Raw genomic sequence first — 17,508 nt, forward strand, 5'->3', positions numbered from 1 at the left:
TGCCAAAATGTTGTGGGCCAGCCCTGCCCGCCCTCCCCCCCCCCCCCGCCTAGTGTAAACGAGCAGCTCTACTGAGTGTCAATGGAGCCGACTGTTACCACCTGAGGAGCTGGTCCGCTATTTCTGGGGAGTGACTGGAGACTGAGATGGGAATTAGCAACCCGCCAGCGTGCCTTCCTCTCTGTTCCACAGAGAACGCTGCTTTCACTCCCCCCCACACACAACCCCGTCGTTTCACGGAGCTGCCTGGCTATAACTGAGCGTTTCCAATAGGTTTCAATCTTGTCTTCAGTCAGAAGCGGAGATGGACTGATCCTGGTCTCTTGCAGAAGTTCAACAGCGCCACCAGCCAGTCCAACGGCGTGCTTTCCCAACGGCAGTGCACGGAGCACAGAGAAGGAGCTTCCAGCTCAGCTGAAGAAGCAAGTTGTGCCCACAAAAGCTCGTGAGACTTACGTACATATTTGCTGGTCTCTAAGGAGCCACAAGACTGCTCGCTGTTTTTGGAGGAGTAGCTGGTTACTCAGCACTGCTGCTTTCTGGCACTTTTCTGCTCCAGCAGCCAAACCTCATTAAGAGACGTTGAAAAGTGCAGTACAAACGCTACGAATACCAAATCTGTAGCTGCCACAGAAACGTTATTCCAGCATTGCTGGGATGGGGGAAGGCCTATCCAATTAAGCATGGCAGAGGTGGTGCCTAGCAAACAATTTCTCTATTACAATGTGGTACCTGACATGAAAGTAGCTGGGAGCTCCTGCCCCGGTGTACTGGGGAGAGGCCCACACAATGTCTCAGTTGAGGCTCACTGGCAGAGCTGTGGTGTTTTGTTTCATGGTCCTTCATGAGAGCCAGCTAAGCAAACTGGACCAGTACTGGGGCATGTTGAATTCCCCCAGACCTCATGCAGGAGATTGTTCTAATGCCCAAAATTAGTTTTCTTGTGTAATTGCTCAAATCTAGAAGCAATTTAAAATCACAGCCTACAGTGACTGATGGTGCTGAAGCTACCTGAGATAACAGCACTACTTATTCACATTCCTCTGTGTGACTTGACTGAGGTCTGTTTCCTCTCATTAGCTGCTGAGCCAAATTCACCCCAGGTGCCACTCTACTGACATGAGTGGAGTTCGTGCCTGGGTGAATTTGACCCAGTGTGCTTAGCAGTGTCGGCTGTGAAAGTGTGAGGCTGTGATTCGAGGCTTACATAACACCATCAAACGCTTCTGCAGAAGCAAGCGGCATGTGCGAGGAGGAACCAAACAACCAAACGGGCAGACTTGGCAAACAGACACGTGCCACGCCAGCCCCACAGCAGGGAATCTGCATGTATGGCGCAGTGCTCAGAGGAAAAGGGTCCCTGTTATAATGAAGACGAGCTAGCGAGTCATCTCTCTGCTCAGTCAGTTCTCTGAACTCAGTGGTCTCCCTCAGCAGTAACCAACCCTGGTCACCGTCAAACTGCTCTGACACGTACCAAAGGAGAATTTCCTTCTCCCCCAGGCCTCGATGCTAAGAGAGATGCTAAGCCCGGCTTAGCTCCTGGTGGGACAGAGTCTTGTGAACTTACAGGTCCACCAGCGACATTGTCTAACGCTGCACTCAACGGTTACACCATTTCCTTTCATTGCCGTCATTATCAGAGATCCATGGGGCTTAGCTAAGCTTATTTAGAAAGAAACCACTAGAACGTCTCAGCGAAATGTGTAATTACACGCGCTCATCTTCACTTGATTATTTGTAAGCAAACTGAGCGTGGGTGTGCAGAGCTGGACCGAGAATGGGAGACCTTGTGTATCCACACAGCAAGCAGCACCCGTTTCCCCAGGCTCTCTCAGCACAGGGCCCCAGCTCCAACCCGCAGGGATGAGGGCAGCTGATTCCCCATGGTGCATTTAACCCTGGGCCTGTCTCCTGAAACTGACCACGGCAAGGCCCAGTCGTGCCTCAGTGCACAGAACTCATTAGTGGAGCGCCCACCTGCTCTCACAGAATTACACGGAGAGGCACCAGAGCTGTTTGACAGAGGCTGCTGGCCAAGCTCATACACAAATTATAATATCGGGTCATTCCGAACGTCAGCCCAGTGTGAACCACACCCTCAGTGCTGGGACGCTCTGTAGTGGTTCTTAAAATGCCAGAGCCATCCAGCTTTCACCATAATATGCCCATTTAGCGGAAGCCTCTCACAACTAGTCCCTTTGGAAACAGGACCTGCTTTCCAAGCCGACACACGGCATGAGGGCACTTTACATCCAGTTGAGGGTATGACCCCTGAGCCAAAGAGAAGGATGCTGGAATCCACGCTGCCCCATGCAACTGAGACAACTTGGAGCAATCCTTTGCAGCTCGTGCACCAGCCCTCCTGCTGTTGATGTTATACTGGGAAGTGTTCTAACAGGAAAAGAATCAAAATGCTCCAGGTGAACCCAAAAGTGAGCCATGGGAGTTTCCCTGAAAAACTGTGATTTGTCCCTCCAGTAATTTCTTGCTGGCAACAATAACTAGCTTATCTAATTGCTTACCCCCTTCATAGACCCCCAGCAAATCAAGTTTTGCAGCGGGCATAAGGATCTTGCCTGACCTTACTGGAAGGGTAACCGAACATTCCTCATTTGGAACATACCGATTTGTTTTTGTAAACAAGTGCAGAAGAAATGTGTGCCCTGGATTCTGGGAACGCCTCCTTACTTTCCACAGGTGAAAACCCGGGACTCGGGCCTTTTGCTTATCCAAACATCCATCCATCATTTGAAAGGCAACTGGTGTTGTCTCCAGTTTGAAGCCGAGTCGAACAGGAAAGTCGTGAGAGTGGTATTCTACTGCCTTGGAGCAGGTTAGAGAGCTGTGAGGCTTAGAGAAACTGATCATTTTCTCTAAAATTAAATTGGAAACAAGGCACAGTTTTTTAACAATGAGTGTGATTAACCACTGGAACAACCTATCAGGGGGACCAGCTGATGTTATCTCTCTCAATGGCTTCAAATCAAGACGGTATGTCTTTCTGAAAGATGCTTAAGTCAAACACAAAAGTCGGTAGGCTCAAAAGAGGGGTAACAGTGAAATCTTACTCTAGATTTCAGAAATGTGCATCTGCCTGCCTGCCTCTCTCTCTCTCTGTTCAAGAACTCCTCCTAAACGGAAAGAGCTAGGACCACCACATTTGATAGGCACCTTCCTCTTATCATAATTTAAAGCTAGGTCAAGGTTTGGTTGTGCCAAGATAATGGGATGTGCCTGGAATTCCATTTTTTCTTGTACAATGGAAAGGGAGGGGACTGTCAGGAGGGAGCTATATTATAGAATGACCACAGTGGGCAGCAGGGGCCCATAAATGGGATACCTATAACCCCATTGGAACAGCAGGGGGCAGGGGTAGAGAAAGGGACAGCTGCGTCTGTTTGTCTGTCCCCCAGTTAGGGGACATGCACCCCTCCCCCAGCTGTGCCTGCTGGAGCTGCAACAGCCATGGAGAGGCGCTCCTCACTTGACCCCAGGCTGCTGCAGTGAGAGAGGGATGGGGTTGTCTTCTCCCCCCAGGGCAGCCTGCACCCTGAACCCCTCCTCCCCAGCCTCACCCCCGAGCAATGATTTAAATGAAGAAAAACAAAACTTATCGGGGGGGCAAGTACTCGAGTAGTGTCTCGACTACCCAATAAACCTAGGCATATCGGGTAGTCGACTACTCGACTAGTCAGCTTACATCTTTAATTTAGTTTGCATCCACAAGCACACAAGTTAACTATTTGCTACTGCACTTTCACAAGTAATTAAACTTAGAAAGAAAACTCCTCCTGCATTGTTCAGATCATATTAGACTTACTAGTGGGCTAACTCTGCCCCAGGAAGAGCAGGTCAAGTTACAGCCATTCTAACGAAAAGTCTAGGAAGTGGTTGGCTTACATGACTATAAAGTGTATACGTTTTGCCCTTCAAACCCCATTCCTAAAGTGAAACTCTGGCTTAAAGTTATTTTCAAAGGCCAATGTTTCAATCTGATTTAAATAAAAGTCCTGAAAAGTCTGTATGCGTTCTCTGGCCAAGTAGTAGCTAAATTGTCCAATTTTTAGGCAGATGGCCTCCCTCAATTAATTTGCTACCTTGCTGTAGAATTGGAGCTGGTCAATTAATTAGTAAATAACAAACGGGCCATTAGTCGTCAGTTTACTTAATGACCACATAGTCTTTTCTTCTGGGCAGGCTTTTTATCTAAAATAAACCCTGTACCACTTAATAATGAAAACATTGCTTTGGTTTTCTTGGCATATGGTAAATATTTCCTTGATTTTAAGATATATCAGGTTCAAAACCAGCATGTCACTGCCGGCCGTCTGGTGTAGAGGTTACAAGACCACCATTCCGGGGCAGGTTCCTAAATATACACAGACTGAAGCTTGGATGACCTCACCGTCTGGCTATAAGGTTCACTCCATGGCTCTTGCTGGAGGGATTTTCTTTTGCAGTCAAGTGCTGTTTGATCTCCAATCCACAATTCTTATCACTGGCACGGTCTGCCAGCCAGTTCTGAAAGCTTGATATTTTTAACACTGCATTCTTCTTCATTTAATATTCAGTACTTACAGACAAGATAAAACACGAGGTGGGGGAAGGGAGATTGCCTTTCTGAGTTTAACAAGAAACCAAACCTCTAGCCAGCAGAGAAGATTTAATCTGAAGGACTTGAAGTGACTTTTCACTCCTAGCCTTATGACAAGCCCCAGTTTTCTGTGGTCCAAGAGCCCATTTTTCATCCTTTAAAGGTTTTCTGCTTTTTTTCCAGTTACAGCCAAATGCGTCCCCCAGCCACTCCAAGTGCAGAGACAGGCCAAGATAATTCCATCCCTGCTCTTTAAAAAGAGCTTTCTTAAAAGTTTTCATAAAATGATAATCACTTCCACATTGACGAAGTCTCCTTTCTGCCTAGTAAGGAATCCTGGGTACCCTGCCCCCTTTAACAATAGGCTACAAAACCAGCTCCCCTTGGGATTCCCTAGCAAACTTGGATTATGAGATCACGCTCTACTCCAGACTAGCACAGTTCAAAGGGCTCACCTTATAAAAATGCAGAGTTAAGATAAGCCCCTGCCGAAGATTCAAACCATTTCACATTCGCCGGGGTCTTATGCTGTGACAGAGACAACGTTTATCTGTAAATCAGGGAGCAGGGATGTGACATCCATTCACACAGCGCTGGCCGCTAGTGCCAGACAGACACCCACAGAGCACGTTTCCAGCAACCAGGTACAGCTGCATGGACACTGGCAGTACACCGCCCTCAGTATCCCAGTGCCCCACACCCTCATCTCTGTATGCTGATGCAGTGCCTAGAGGCCCAGGCACAAGACTAGTCAAGACTCAAGCATTTTGGGGTGAGGGAGAGGTGCTGAGCAAAGCGACGACAGAGACGAGCACATCCCCTGACCTCGAGAAACAGTCAGTGGGGTGAGAGGGTGCTTCAGTCTGTGACCCAGTCAATCATTAGGCTTTCTGCTGAGACGATTCTAATCATAGAATCACAGACTACTAATCACAGAATCACAGAAAACTAGGACTGGAAGGGACCTCGAGAGGTCATTGAGTCCAGTCCCCTGCCCTCATGGCAGGACCAAATACTGTCTAGACCATCCCTGATAGACATTTATCTAACCTGCTCTTAAATATCTCCACAGATGGGGATTCCACAACCTCCCTGGGCAATTTATTCCAGTGTTTAACCACCCTGACAGGTAGGAACTTTTTCCTAATGTCCAACCTAAACCTCCCTTGCTGCAGTTTAAGCCCATTGCTTCTTGTTCCATCCTCAGAGGCCAAGATGAACAAGTTTTCTCCCTCCTCCTTATGACACCCTTTTAGATACCTGAAAACTGCTCTCATGTCCCCCCTCAGTCTTCTCTTTTCTAAACTAAACAAACCCAATTCCTTCAGTCTTCCCTCATAGGTCAAGTTCTCTAGACCTTTAATTAGAGGTCGAGCACTGGACTAAGGCCACTAACTTCCCATGCCACCCAGGGAGCAACCGTTCAATGAGAACCACTTTCAGTGCCAACCTCAGGTGGATTTGAACTGAGCACCTAAAAGCAAAGGGATCCAGAACATATTTTCAGTCCTGCCATCCCTCCACACATTTCCCTTATTTCAAGTTGATTTTGGAATCCTGAAATATGTAGACGGTTTGGACTCTTCTTAGCGGTGTCACAAAAGGTCCATACAGTATGGCCACCTTTCTCTGGATTAGCACTAATGGGAATGAAAAACATCTGTGCACTCAATGTTGGCACTGCTGTCAAGATGGGGCTTAAGCCAGGAAGTAGTCAGTGGGTTCTGCAGAAAGAGAGAAGGCAGAAAAGTATCAAGGAGACGGGGGTCTAGGAGACTTTGAAGCAGAGAGAGGCCGAGTTTTAGAAAAGGAGCGAAGGATGGGCCAGGTGAGATGGTCCAAAGGAGATTCCCGAAGAGATGGAGAAGGGAGGCACTGACACAGACACTGTACTGACATTTTCTGTTTTCTAGATGCTCTGAAAGGGCTTTCCAAACATTGAACATCAACACTACTGTGACAGCGGGAAGAACAGTTCTCTCCAAAAAAGCAGAGACTCAACACACCTAGTTTTTCATATAAGTGACCAGCTGTTTGGGATGCCTCCATTTCTGCATGCTCCACTTGAACCATCTTCAGAAGTTCCAGTTCGCCAAGAACAGATGCTCGGTTCTTTCTGGGAACCGCACTCCTCTGTAGCGTCTAAGATGGCTCACCACAGAAGATGGAGCCACACAGTAGGTTGAACCTCTGTGGTCTGGGACTCTCCGGTCCGGCGATATCCGTGGCCTGGCAGGACCAGGAACCCCAGAAGCGGGCAGAGAGCCAGACACCCCACGTCGCAGAGTTGGCTGCAGAGTAGGGGCCCGGAGCAGCAGAGCCCCAGAAGCCCTGGGTTTGCAGAACCCTGGTAGCCCCAAAGCTGCAGAACTCAAGCAACCTGGGGCAACAGAGCCCCCACAGCCCAGACGTTCCAGCAACCCCGGTGGTCCTGGGACAGTAGCACCCTGAAGGACTGCAGCGGATCTCCAACCACCGACGCGTCAGCTGTCCCATAGCAGCGGAGTCCCAGAGGCCCCAGGAGCCCCAGGAAAACAGAGCCTAAGCAGCCCCAGGGCAGTTAAGCGCCAGTGCCCCCCTCCAGGAGTGGAGATCTGAAGGCCCCAAAAGTGCAGAGCCCCAGCAGCCCTGGAGCTGCTGAGCCCCAACATCCCTGGGAGAGGAGGGGAGCCAGACCATCTGGCAGTAAAGCCGAATGGAAAGCCCGTTGGGGTCTTCTGGTGGATCCAGGAGAGCCTGGAGTCCATCAGCAGAGTGGCCAGAGTTGGCCTTCCTTGGTCCAGAAAAATCCCTGGTTTGGGACCAGTCAGGTCCCGAGGGTGCTAGACCAGGAAGGTCCCACCTTTAGTTACTTCTGAAACTGAAGACCTACAAGACACACTCAGTTCCAGCAGCCGGTCAGTGACACGGCCAGGAATAAAATCAGTATCTTCCAACTCCGACACCCCGGGGACCTGGAACAGACGGGAGAAGAGCTGAGCCAGGAGGAAGATGGTGGCCTTCTCCAGAGAAAGAGAAGAATGGGGCTACATGAGCAGAGCAAAAGACAGGCCAGGAGAGAAAAAAAGACAGAGCCTCTCCATGGAAGCCAACCAGGAATGGGAACCGTGAGTCAGTCGTGACTTGTGAGGAGAAAAACGACACGACGTGATCTGTCTAATCCACTAGAAAGTGCTGATCACTTTCAGAATAAACTCCCATACGAACAATGGACCCTGTTCTGGATGGGACGCTGGCATCCAGAGCGAGTACTCGGCAGAAGGACATTCCAGTGGGGCTGACCTTGGCCCAGTGGGAGCGTATAGCCAAGGCCGCAGGAGTGTCCAATATTGTTTTCATTTTGGAACGAAGTATCTCTGCTTCCACAAAAACAGAGGCGTATTTTGCAACACCCACTGCCACGGGCCTTTGTGTCAGGGTAATGCCCGGAGCAGAGTGGAAGGGACAAGTACCTTAGCCCATCTTAAGGTTGTTTCACAGAAGTTGATGGGACTGTGAAGTCAGCACTGAGCCACTGACTTAGAGGATTGGGGAGGTATTTCCACTTTAGTTTCCTTGTGATATTATCAGACCCTTCTGAACACCGAATAAGGAGTGAGAGGTTGAATTTTTAAGGCACTATAGAAAATCTACATTTTACATTAACGCTCATGCAATCCAGCCTTCTTGTAACCATGCTATAATTAGAGGTCAAGAAACTGCCTCAGACTAAAAGTCACCTGATTTTCTCAGAACTAGCTCACAATACCCAGTAGAAACCGATTTTCAAACAACAACGATTACTGATCTACCGCCCTAATTTAACACTTACCTAACAGATACATACAGCACAGACCTGAAATGAAACCACACAGTAGTCAGGAAGAGATTTAATTATATCTACAGAGGTCAACCAATCTATGCAAAAGATTACAATGGAGGATGGATATTCTGTGGCATACTGCAAAGATTCAGCCTGCAGGCGACGCAGCAGACAGTTCCATTTTTCAAAGAAGAAATGGCATCCATCAGAACAAAACAGCAGAAAGGAACAATAAAAGAAGGGAGGATGCGCATGACTAAGATATTTAAACCTACTCGTATAAGTGAGGCAAAGAGAAGATTTAACGCCATTCTCAACCACATCTTTAAACAGTTTTGATTACTGCTCATCTCAGTGTAAGTTGCATTGTAGGTTTCTCCCTCTCCAGGAAATGAATCCCAAAAATATAAGCTTAAATTAATTTTTTTTTAAAAAGTGTATGGGGGAAAAAAATCACAAAAGCGGAACATTAAAGCTTAAATCTCCTGTTAGGAGTTAATGGCAGCAAAACTGAAATCAAGTCACCACTCCGCAGGTACTTTAGCAATGCAAAATAAAACAGAAAGAAGTCACCGAAGATGTTGTGTGCAAAAGCTAAAAACAGAAGCCTGACAGTGAGTAGATGAAAAATTGTCTAAGACAACCCACATGAGCAGCATAACAACTTATTTTTAATGTCGAGCTGTTAGGAAAACACAATTATATGCTTCATTTATACTGAAAGATATAATCCAGTTTATGGCAAAAGCATTTAGAGCACTATTCATAGAAAGGATGAAGACAAAGATAACTGGGAAAAAATCATTTCACATCTGGGGGGGGCACATCCCCCTCTCTCCTCACCCCCCTCCCTGACCCACAACAAAATGCTGCTGCTGCTGCTGCTGCTGCACAAGTAATCTGCATATGGATACAGAGTGGTCCCTGCCTCTTCTGCAGATTAATACAAACACTCAAGGAAAGAAATGGTGAAAGATGAAGACATGCCTTCAAATGAAATCAATTCTACTTTACCCGTCGTGAATAAAAACAAACAGAAAAAGCGGGACACTGAAAGGACATGGGTAAAGAGCATGCCTTGGTGTCCTCCGTGTTAAGTCATCCCAGGAACTAGGCAGGATAATATGAGTGACACACTTTTCACACCACAACAGAACTTCTCCTTTTTATGACTATGAAGTGAACTACAGTTTGTCACCAGTAACGTGCATGGAAACACATTCTGATCTCTGCTATACCACTGTCAGTACAGTTACTCCACTGACATCGATATTTAGCCCAGATTTATGGCTGCATAACACAAATCAGACTCTTGCCCAGCGATTTCAAGGGAAATGTTCATAGTCAATTTCAAGAATCATAAATAAATAAAAGAAACTAGCAAGATTTTGATCCATTATCTTCAGTCTGCCAACTCCCTCCTCGCCACATGTGCATAAAACTTTTGTGGATCAAACCTTTAAGGGAATTAATCAGAACTGACCTTTACAACCATATTGTTATATAAACCAGTGTAGTCTTCGTGATAGCTCTATTATTCCAAAAGCAACTAAAATAAAGCCTTCTCTCTGCACACATAGCTAGAACAATTTCTACGAATGGATGGGCATTCATAATTTAGCTCTGAATTTCTGATTTAATAAACGCCACAGCAAAATCGAGCTTCAAACACTTTCTACCATGCAGATCGAATACACAAACCATCCAAGAATATTCTATGGGAAGCAGGGACGTCCCTCTGAGTGACTCAGAAAATTCCCGAGATTTTAGGTCCTTGCCCATGCTCAGGGAAGTATTGAACATTTGCTATCAAGAGGAGTTCCCTGCACCAAATGAAAATAAAATAGGCCCCGAATTAAAATTTTACTGGACATTTTATTCTCTATCCAATATTCTCTCCTGCAAGAAAAAAGATTTATGTTTCTTCAAAACAGAACGGGCTTAGAAAGTAAAAAGGAAAAGAAAATATTTTATCTTCCAGCATGACAAAGTAATAAAACATTGAAAAAGGCCAGTGTTTATCACTGCAATTTACAATGTACAGTAAAAGTCAAAACAAAACAGAATGTTCCATAAAATTGTATTCATTAGATTGACCCTGCTTTATACCAATAGGGCAGATTCAATTTCCAATAAGTGTTTGTTTGTTTGTTTGTTTGTTTGTTTCAGAAGAAAATGTTGGTACAAATTAGTACTTATCTCATGGGTTTTAATTATCTATAATTTATGACACTATATTAGCAAAATAATTTTTATCAATTTAAGAACTGAGAAGGCAAAATACAGAGACGTTGTATATCTGAAGCAGACAAGTAACTAATAATTCTGTTAGAAAGGCTTACAGCACAGGTTTTGATTATGCTGTTGACTTCTAAAGATATTAGGTAGGCTAAGGAATCTATAGTTTTCCCCTGACATGCGGGCATAACTCCTATTATAATGGGAGGTGCACTAAGCAGTGCCTATATGCCTAGTGCAAAAAAGATATTCTCTACACCAGGCAGTGAAACATACCATGAATTGGACAACATAATCATAATTACTGAATGTAGTTTATCAGGTTTGCAAATTTAATATTAAGAACTTTTTAATATGTACAGGTATAATTAAAAGGGATCGATATTTAAATGCCTTTACACAGGAAATATACAGAAACACTCTCATTTGCTGTCAAAAGTTTCTTCTTGAGATAAGAGACCAAGGCATTGGCAGTCCAACACCACAGACAGTACCTTACTACATAACATTCTACAGTCCATCAAACTCCTGAACCTGCATTCCTCACTCAGGCAAGTTCCCCACTATGTTACTCTTATTCAGTAGCAGCTTTACCTGAATAAACTTTGCTAAACTGGGCCTTTACATGGTATATGACTTATTTTAATTATCCGGATGATACATTACATACATGCCAACAATTCAGCTAATAAACCGTACGTGCTCACTAAGGGTTCTGGGAGCAGAATGGGACTGTAGAACAATAAAACTGCAGTTTACCATGAACCTTTTACACATAATTTACGTTCCATGGATTTCAAACACTCTTTAAAAGCAAAGGGCCTATAAAAGTATTCATTTGAACCAAAGTGGGCATGAACCCAAGATTTCCATGGCTCAGACAGGGGTGTATAAAAATCATCAGTAATGTACTGCCTGTGTCGTCGGACTGTCGATGCCTGGAACTCTTATCTTACATGGCACGGATGTGTGCTGCCTTGGTCCTGCACATGAGATAGTCACCATAAAAATAACCACACACCTTGAAAAATAACGTATCCTGTGCATAAGGAGGAGTCTTACGGACCCAGGAACATGCATCGTACTACACCTAAGCAAGAAAAGCCCTCTCTCCTGCCCAGCAGGCGGCAGTCAATGTAAAAGAAGTGGGGGCATGCAGGGGGAACGAGTCAATTCCAGGCCTCAGGGTGGAAGGATGGGAGGGCCTGCGGCAGGTGGGCAGCCGGGTGGGCACTCCGGGGCTGCAGTGAGGAGCTCACTAAGTGAGCCGGGGCAGGAGCGCAATTAACCACATGGAAGGGGCGAAGAAGAGCCACATAGTGAGGCCAGAATTTTCCCTGTGGGATCAGGCAGGAGCCATCACACCCAGCTGGAGGAGGGCCCCACTCCCACTCAGCCCGGGGGAGGGGGGGCTTTAGATGCCACCGTGCTGACCGTACACCCCTATTTCTTATCTCCAAAAGCGCCCATGGTCTGTACAATGGAAATGCGGATGCAGGAGAGGCGCCTCGCTAGCTGTACACGGCGTTGCAGCCGGCTGCAGCACACAGATGGGCTCTGAAATCTCATGCTAACAGGGGCATATCCAGTAAGTGCACAGAACAATTGCATTAACATTTCAGGGTGCTTTGGGCGAAAGCGCGTTTCCGCAGTGAGCTTGCTGGCTGTACTGGCAATGCCTTCTGGCTCCGCCATCGCACGGGCTGAGCTATTGTTGTGCTCTCAGCTAAAGCTATTTATACCCTGACACTGCCTGCTGCTTTCAGTCTTGGTGTTTCTCCACCTACTGGGGGGGGGGGCACTTTAGTCTGAGCTTGAAACTTACTTTTTCAGCTCCTCCTTATCCACATCATACATTTGCTGGGGTGCTCCACACAGATGGAAACTTCAAGCACAAGAACCAGCCCATGGGGCCAGCCATGAGAGTCTCCCCACCTCGGTCTGCCTCAGCCCAGAGAGAAGGGGGGGACCATGCTGAGGAGCACTCCCCCAGCCCCCGCTGGTCTCCATTAAGAGTCGGAGGGGAAGCAGGTGCAATGCTGCACCACGGCCGCACCTCCGCATTCACGCCCAGCCCCAAGCCTCCTTTGTAATGACCGCCAGCAGAGATAACTCAGCGCCTTTAAGACCTTCATCCCCTCTTCCTTCAGACCCTCCACCACATCTGCCTTCTCTAGGCCTGGCTGTGCGTGTCCCGCTCTGGGATAAGCACACTGCCAGCACTAACCTCAGAAAACCTAGCACAGCCGCTGGAGAGGAAGCTGCATACTCAGACTGAGACTCTCATGAAGGGGGAAGATCTCACAGCAGGAAGCAGCCTCCTGGTGCAGAGGAAATTAGCACACACAAGGGAATGCCTGGGAAGGTGGATTTACAGAAGGGAGGGTGCCACCCGTAACTGCTCCCCAACTTCAACCTGCAGCATCCAGAACAGGAATGACACAGTAGCCAGGTGTGTCCCTACAAACATACCCTGGCATGGAACCATAGGACATACATGCCACCGTCTGTGTCTTTTGCTCAAACTGTACATTAAAATTAGTCACACTTGTGTCTCTCTGCATTTGGCCCATAAAGCGAAGTGGACCAACTTCAACCCAGTCGGCTCACGCCTAGGGTAAAGTTGGCCCACTGCAGGTAAGCAAAGGGCATATGGTAGCTCCGAAAAGAAGGTCCTAAACCTAAGGGAAAATCCTCTGCCTGTCTTTAAATCTTCAGTAGTGACAACAGCAGCACCTGGTGGCATGGTCAGTACTCTGTATGTTTCCAGGCAACTTCCCACTGACCTTGTCAGCCTGAAGGCTAGACATATACCTACGTATTCTACTCTGTTAATTAAAGAAAAGTAGCTCCCGCTCTGCTCTCAGAGCATTGCGCTCAATGTACTTCGATCACTGGACGTATTCACAAGCTAACCCGCCGGTCCTACTGTTCATTCCACAAATGGACCTTGCACAATATTCTCCAGAGCTCAAGTTTGTGGAAGCACACGTTGACTTTTACATTGTGACTTTCCACGCCAAGGCTTCTGCTCTCAAGCTGCCACAGGAGAGCACGTCACTACAGTTATGGACAGATGAGAACTGTCCCAATTAGAGCTCTGGACCCATGCAGCATCTTCTACATTAAAAAAAACAGGAGAACAAGCTAGGCTGATTAATTTTGATAAACTTTTAAATAAATAATACTAATAAAGCATCATTATTATTTTTAAAACAAGCAGTATTTTAGAGCTGTAGCTCTCAGTTTCCGGCTCATGTATTACACAGGCAAGCTCTCCTGTGCGTTCACAACTGATAGTTCTGAACTAATGATGATTTATCTTTCTTCCCATGTAGCTGTTTGTCCAATTTTTAGTATTTTCAGAAGTGATCCTGTTGTAAAAAAAAAAAAGCACAACTGACAAAAGTGGGGTGCAAGAGAGCTAATTTCCCATTAACGTTGTTCAGCTTCTGGGAAATTACTTGGGCATGTCTAAGAAATAATAATATGTTTGTAAGTCTTACTCAAGTGTAACAAGCAGTTCTAGTGACCCGAAGAGCAGAGAATGTTTAATATATACAGTTTACAAATGAAAATTAATTTGCTAAATCTTTAGAAACCATATAGATTTTTTCTTAAATTTGATTGTTACAAGAGAAAAACTAATGGGCATTCTAGTTGCAGTTCTGAAACATTAAAACTTTCGCTACTTTCATTAACTTTTGAACTCTGAGCACCAGAATGTGGCACGGTGACACCCAGACCCTGCCTGGCATTCAAGCTAATCCACAGAAACAATCCTCCAGAGGTTTTGCTCCACACTGTTTTGTTACTAAAATGTTCAACCCCGAGGAGCACGGTGACTACTTGTCCCTCAGGTGCTGAATGCCTCTCTCACTTGCTTTCTCCTCCCGCTGCTCTGCTCGGGGATGAAGGATTATTTCCTGAACACTCTCTGGACACTCTCCACCAAATTCCTTGCGCGTTCCAAAAAGGGTGTTTTCCCGGGCAGCAGCATGTGGAAACATCTAGGTGCGAAAGATGCTCTGCCGCGCCGAGCCCCTGAGGAGCTCTCCCTGCCGGGCTGCCCGCTGCGGCGCACAGAAGTAGCCGGGGGTGCGGAGAAGGCGCCCGACAGGGGAGAGGGCCCAGAACCCGGAGTTTGGGGAAGCGCAGAGCACCGTGCCGCGGCCGGCAGCCCCCTGCCCGCGCCGGGGAGCCAGGTGCCGGGGGCGCCGCGGGCAGCGCATCCCAGCGGGGAGAGAAGGCAGCGCCGCCCCGAGCGCAGCGCCGAGCGCAGCGCGCACCGCTCCCCGGCCGGCCCCGGCTCCGCGGCCGCGCTGCAGCCGCCGGTGCGGGGCTTTGTTCCCCCGCCGGCCCGGGGCGGTGCGGGCAGAGCCCGGGGGCAGCGGGGCCCGGCCCCAGGGGCTCGCTCCGGCCCGGGCGCTGCTCGCCAACTACTTTGGAAATTGCCTCCCGCGCCCCGGGGAGCTGCGCCCAGCCCGGCCCGGCCGCGCGGTGCCCGCCCGGTACCTTGTTGCAGTGGTAATAGTCCAGGGGGCCCAGGCAGGCGGGCTCGGCCCCGGCCACCGCGCTGGGCGCCGAGGGGTAGAAGCGAACGTCCATGGCGGGGCGAGCGGGCTCCAGCGGGCATGGAACCGGCTCCTCCGGCGGCGGCGGCTCTGCCTCTGGCTGGGCGTGCGGCAGCAGGGGCGGGGCGGGGAGCGGGGGCAGAGCCGGCTCCGCTCCTCGCTCGCTCGCTCGCTCGCTATTGTTCCGGCGCGAGGCGCTGAGCGGGGCTGGGACTGGCCCCCGCCCGCCCGGCAGAGGGGCTGGGACCCCCCAATCCCACCGCAGGGGGGCTGGGACCCCCACTCCAACTGCCCCCCTAGGCGAGACTCCTCCCGCGGAGCCCCCAGCGCTCCCCCCACAGGAGAGGGGCTGGGAGCCCCCCAAAAGGAGAAGGGTTGGGGCCCCTCCACACTGACACGGCTCCCCCAAACTCCACCACGCTAAGGAGAATGGCTCACCCCCAGCCCCCAATCGCCCTCCCACAGGGGCTGCCCCCGACCCCCCAGGGGAAAGTCTGGGGTCCCCCGGGGTTTCTCACACACCCTCTTCAAAGGCCTGTTCCCCAAAGGGACAGGGAGTGCAAACTCCTCCTCAGCATCCTCCAGCAAGGGGTCAAGGCCTATGCACACACACACCCCGAAAAGGTTCTGGGACTCCTCCTCCTGCTCCCCAAGAATGGAGTTGGGACCCTTGGCACTGGAGAGTGGGGGGCCCGAAGAGACGGGCAGGGTCAGGGTCGGGGCAGAGGAGTTGCCCCAGGCCCTGCTAGGGATGGCCTTGTACAAGGCTAGCAATATCGTGTTGCATAACCACCTCTGCTTTGCTTTCGCGCATTCTCCTCGGTGTTTGTAAAGTGCTTTGAGATCCCTCCATGGAAGGCGCTAGAGAAGTGCGTATTTTACAATACACTTTTCCTGAACTGTCTTTTGCTAATCTGCGCCGTTAGTAAATTAGCACCATTGGAAGGGGGGAGGGAGTATGTCTCCCTCCTTCTCAGCAGATGCTGTAGTGAGGTGTCATGTTACAAAGACGTCATTATTTTTGTAAAATCTACCCCAGTACATAGGCTACTACATTAATGAAGTATAAATAATTAAACTTAAACGAAAGTTGTCAAAATAACTGAACAAAGTGCATTTTCTGATGCATTATTTTGGCTTGTTTATTCACAAAATTCAGTAATTAGTGAGAAGGCTCTCAGACATTCATGTGAATTAGCTTTACTGTGCTATTATCTGTATTAATTATTATCATTATTATATTTCATATATCATAGAGGCATCATTTGCTGCTCCACAGTTAAGGCTGCATTGACTTTTCACTTCTAGTAAGATTTTATCCCTGTATCACCCAAGAAAATTAACACATTTTATTACCAAACACACACTATCACCTCATCAGGTACAAACTGATTTTAAAACAATTATGGTATTAAATAGGTCCCATTCTAAACATTTTAAAATAATTCTCTTTCAAAATATAGCAGCGTTTTCCTAACATCTTCTCCCATCCCTAGTGCGTAAGTCTCACAGCACTCAGAGATGTCAAATATTGTCCATTCATCTCCTTTCCCAAGATCTCCTACACAGGTTGATTTGAAAAAAATCAGTCCTCACAAAAGAAAAGGGTTATTCCTATCAGTATCACTAACTGTTTTCATAGAATCATAGAACACTGGAAATGGAAGGGACCTTCAGAGATCATCAAGTCCAGTCCCCTGCCCTCATGGCACGACCAAGCACCATCTATTCTAGATCATCTCTGACAGATGTCTAGCCAACCTACTCTTAAATATCTCCAGTGATGGAGATTCCACAATCTCCCTAGACAATTTATTCCAGTGTTTCACCCCCCTGAATGTTAGGAAGTTTTTCCCAAACCTCCCTTGCTGCAATTTAAGGCCATTGCTTCTTGTCCTACCATCAGAGGCCAAGGAGAACAATTTTTATCCCTCCTCTTTATAATACCCTTTTAGTTACGTGAAAGCTACTAGCATGTCCTCTTTCAGTCTGCTCTTTTCCAAACTAAACAAACCCAGTTCTTTTAGTCATTCCTCATAGCGCGTGTTCTCTAGATCTTTAATCATTTTTGTTGCTCTTCTCTGGACCTTCTCCAATTCCTCCACATTTTTCTTGAAATGTGGTGTCCAGAACTGGACACAATACTCCAACTGAGGTCTAATCAGCACAGAGTAGAGCGGAAAAATGACTTCTCGTGTCTTGCTCACAACACTCCTGTGAATGCATCCCAGAATCATGTTGGCTTGTTTTGCAACAGTGTCAGACTGTTGACTCATATTTAGCGTGTGGTCCATTAT

At 47.8% G+C, this 17,508-nt stretch overlaps 1 protein-coding gene across 4 annotated transcripts in view; it reads right to left on the reverse strand.

Annotated features, from left to right (window-relative positions):
- The window catches only part of TOX2 (TOX high mobility group box family member 2), a 259,379-nt gene extending 244,030 nt beyond the window's left edge, over nt 1-15,349 (reverse strand). For 2 of the 4 annotated variants that reach the window (XM_075901495.2, XM_075901499.2), the window contains exon 1: nt 15,153-15,345. In XM_075901495.2, coding sequence (XP_075757610.2) covers nt 15,153-15,245 — 93 coding nt within the window. In that variant the 5' untranslated portion in view covers nt 15,246-15,345. Of the gene's footprint in view, nt 1-15,152 lie in introns of all 4 variants that reach the window. The other 2 variants (XM_075901497.2, XM_075901498.2) reach the window with 2 other exon arrangements.
- Nucleotides 15,350-17,508: the final 2,159 nt, after the last annotated feature.

This window comes from Pelodiscus sinensis, chromosome 17, assembly GCF_052426305.1.
Source record: "Pelodiscus sinensis isolate ZL-2025 chromosome 17, ASM5242630v1, whole genome shotgun sequence".
NCBI lineage: Eukaryota > Metazoa > Chordata > Testudines > Trionychidae > Pelodiscus > Pelodiscus sinensis.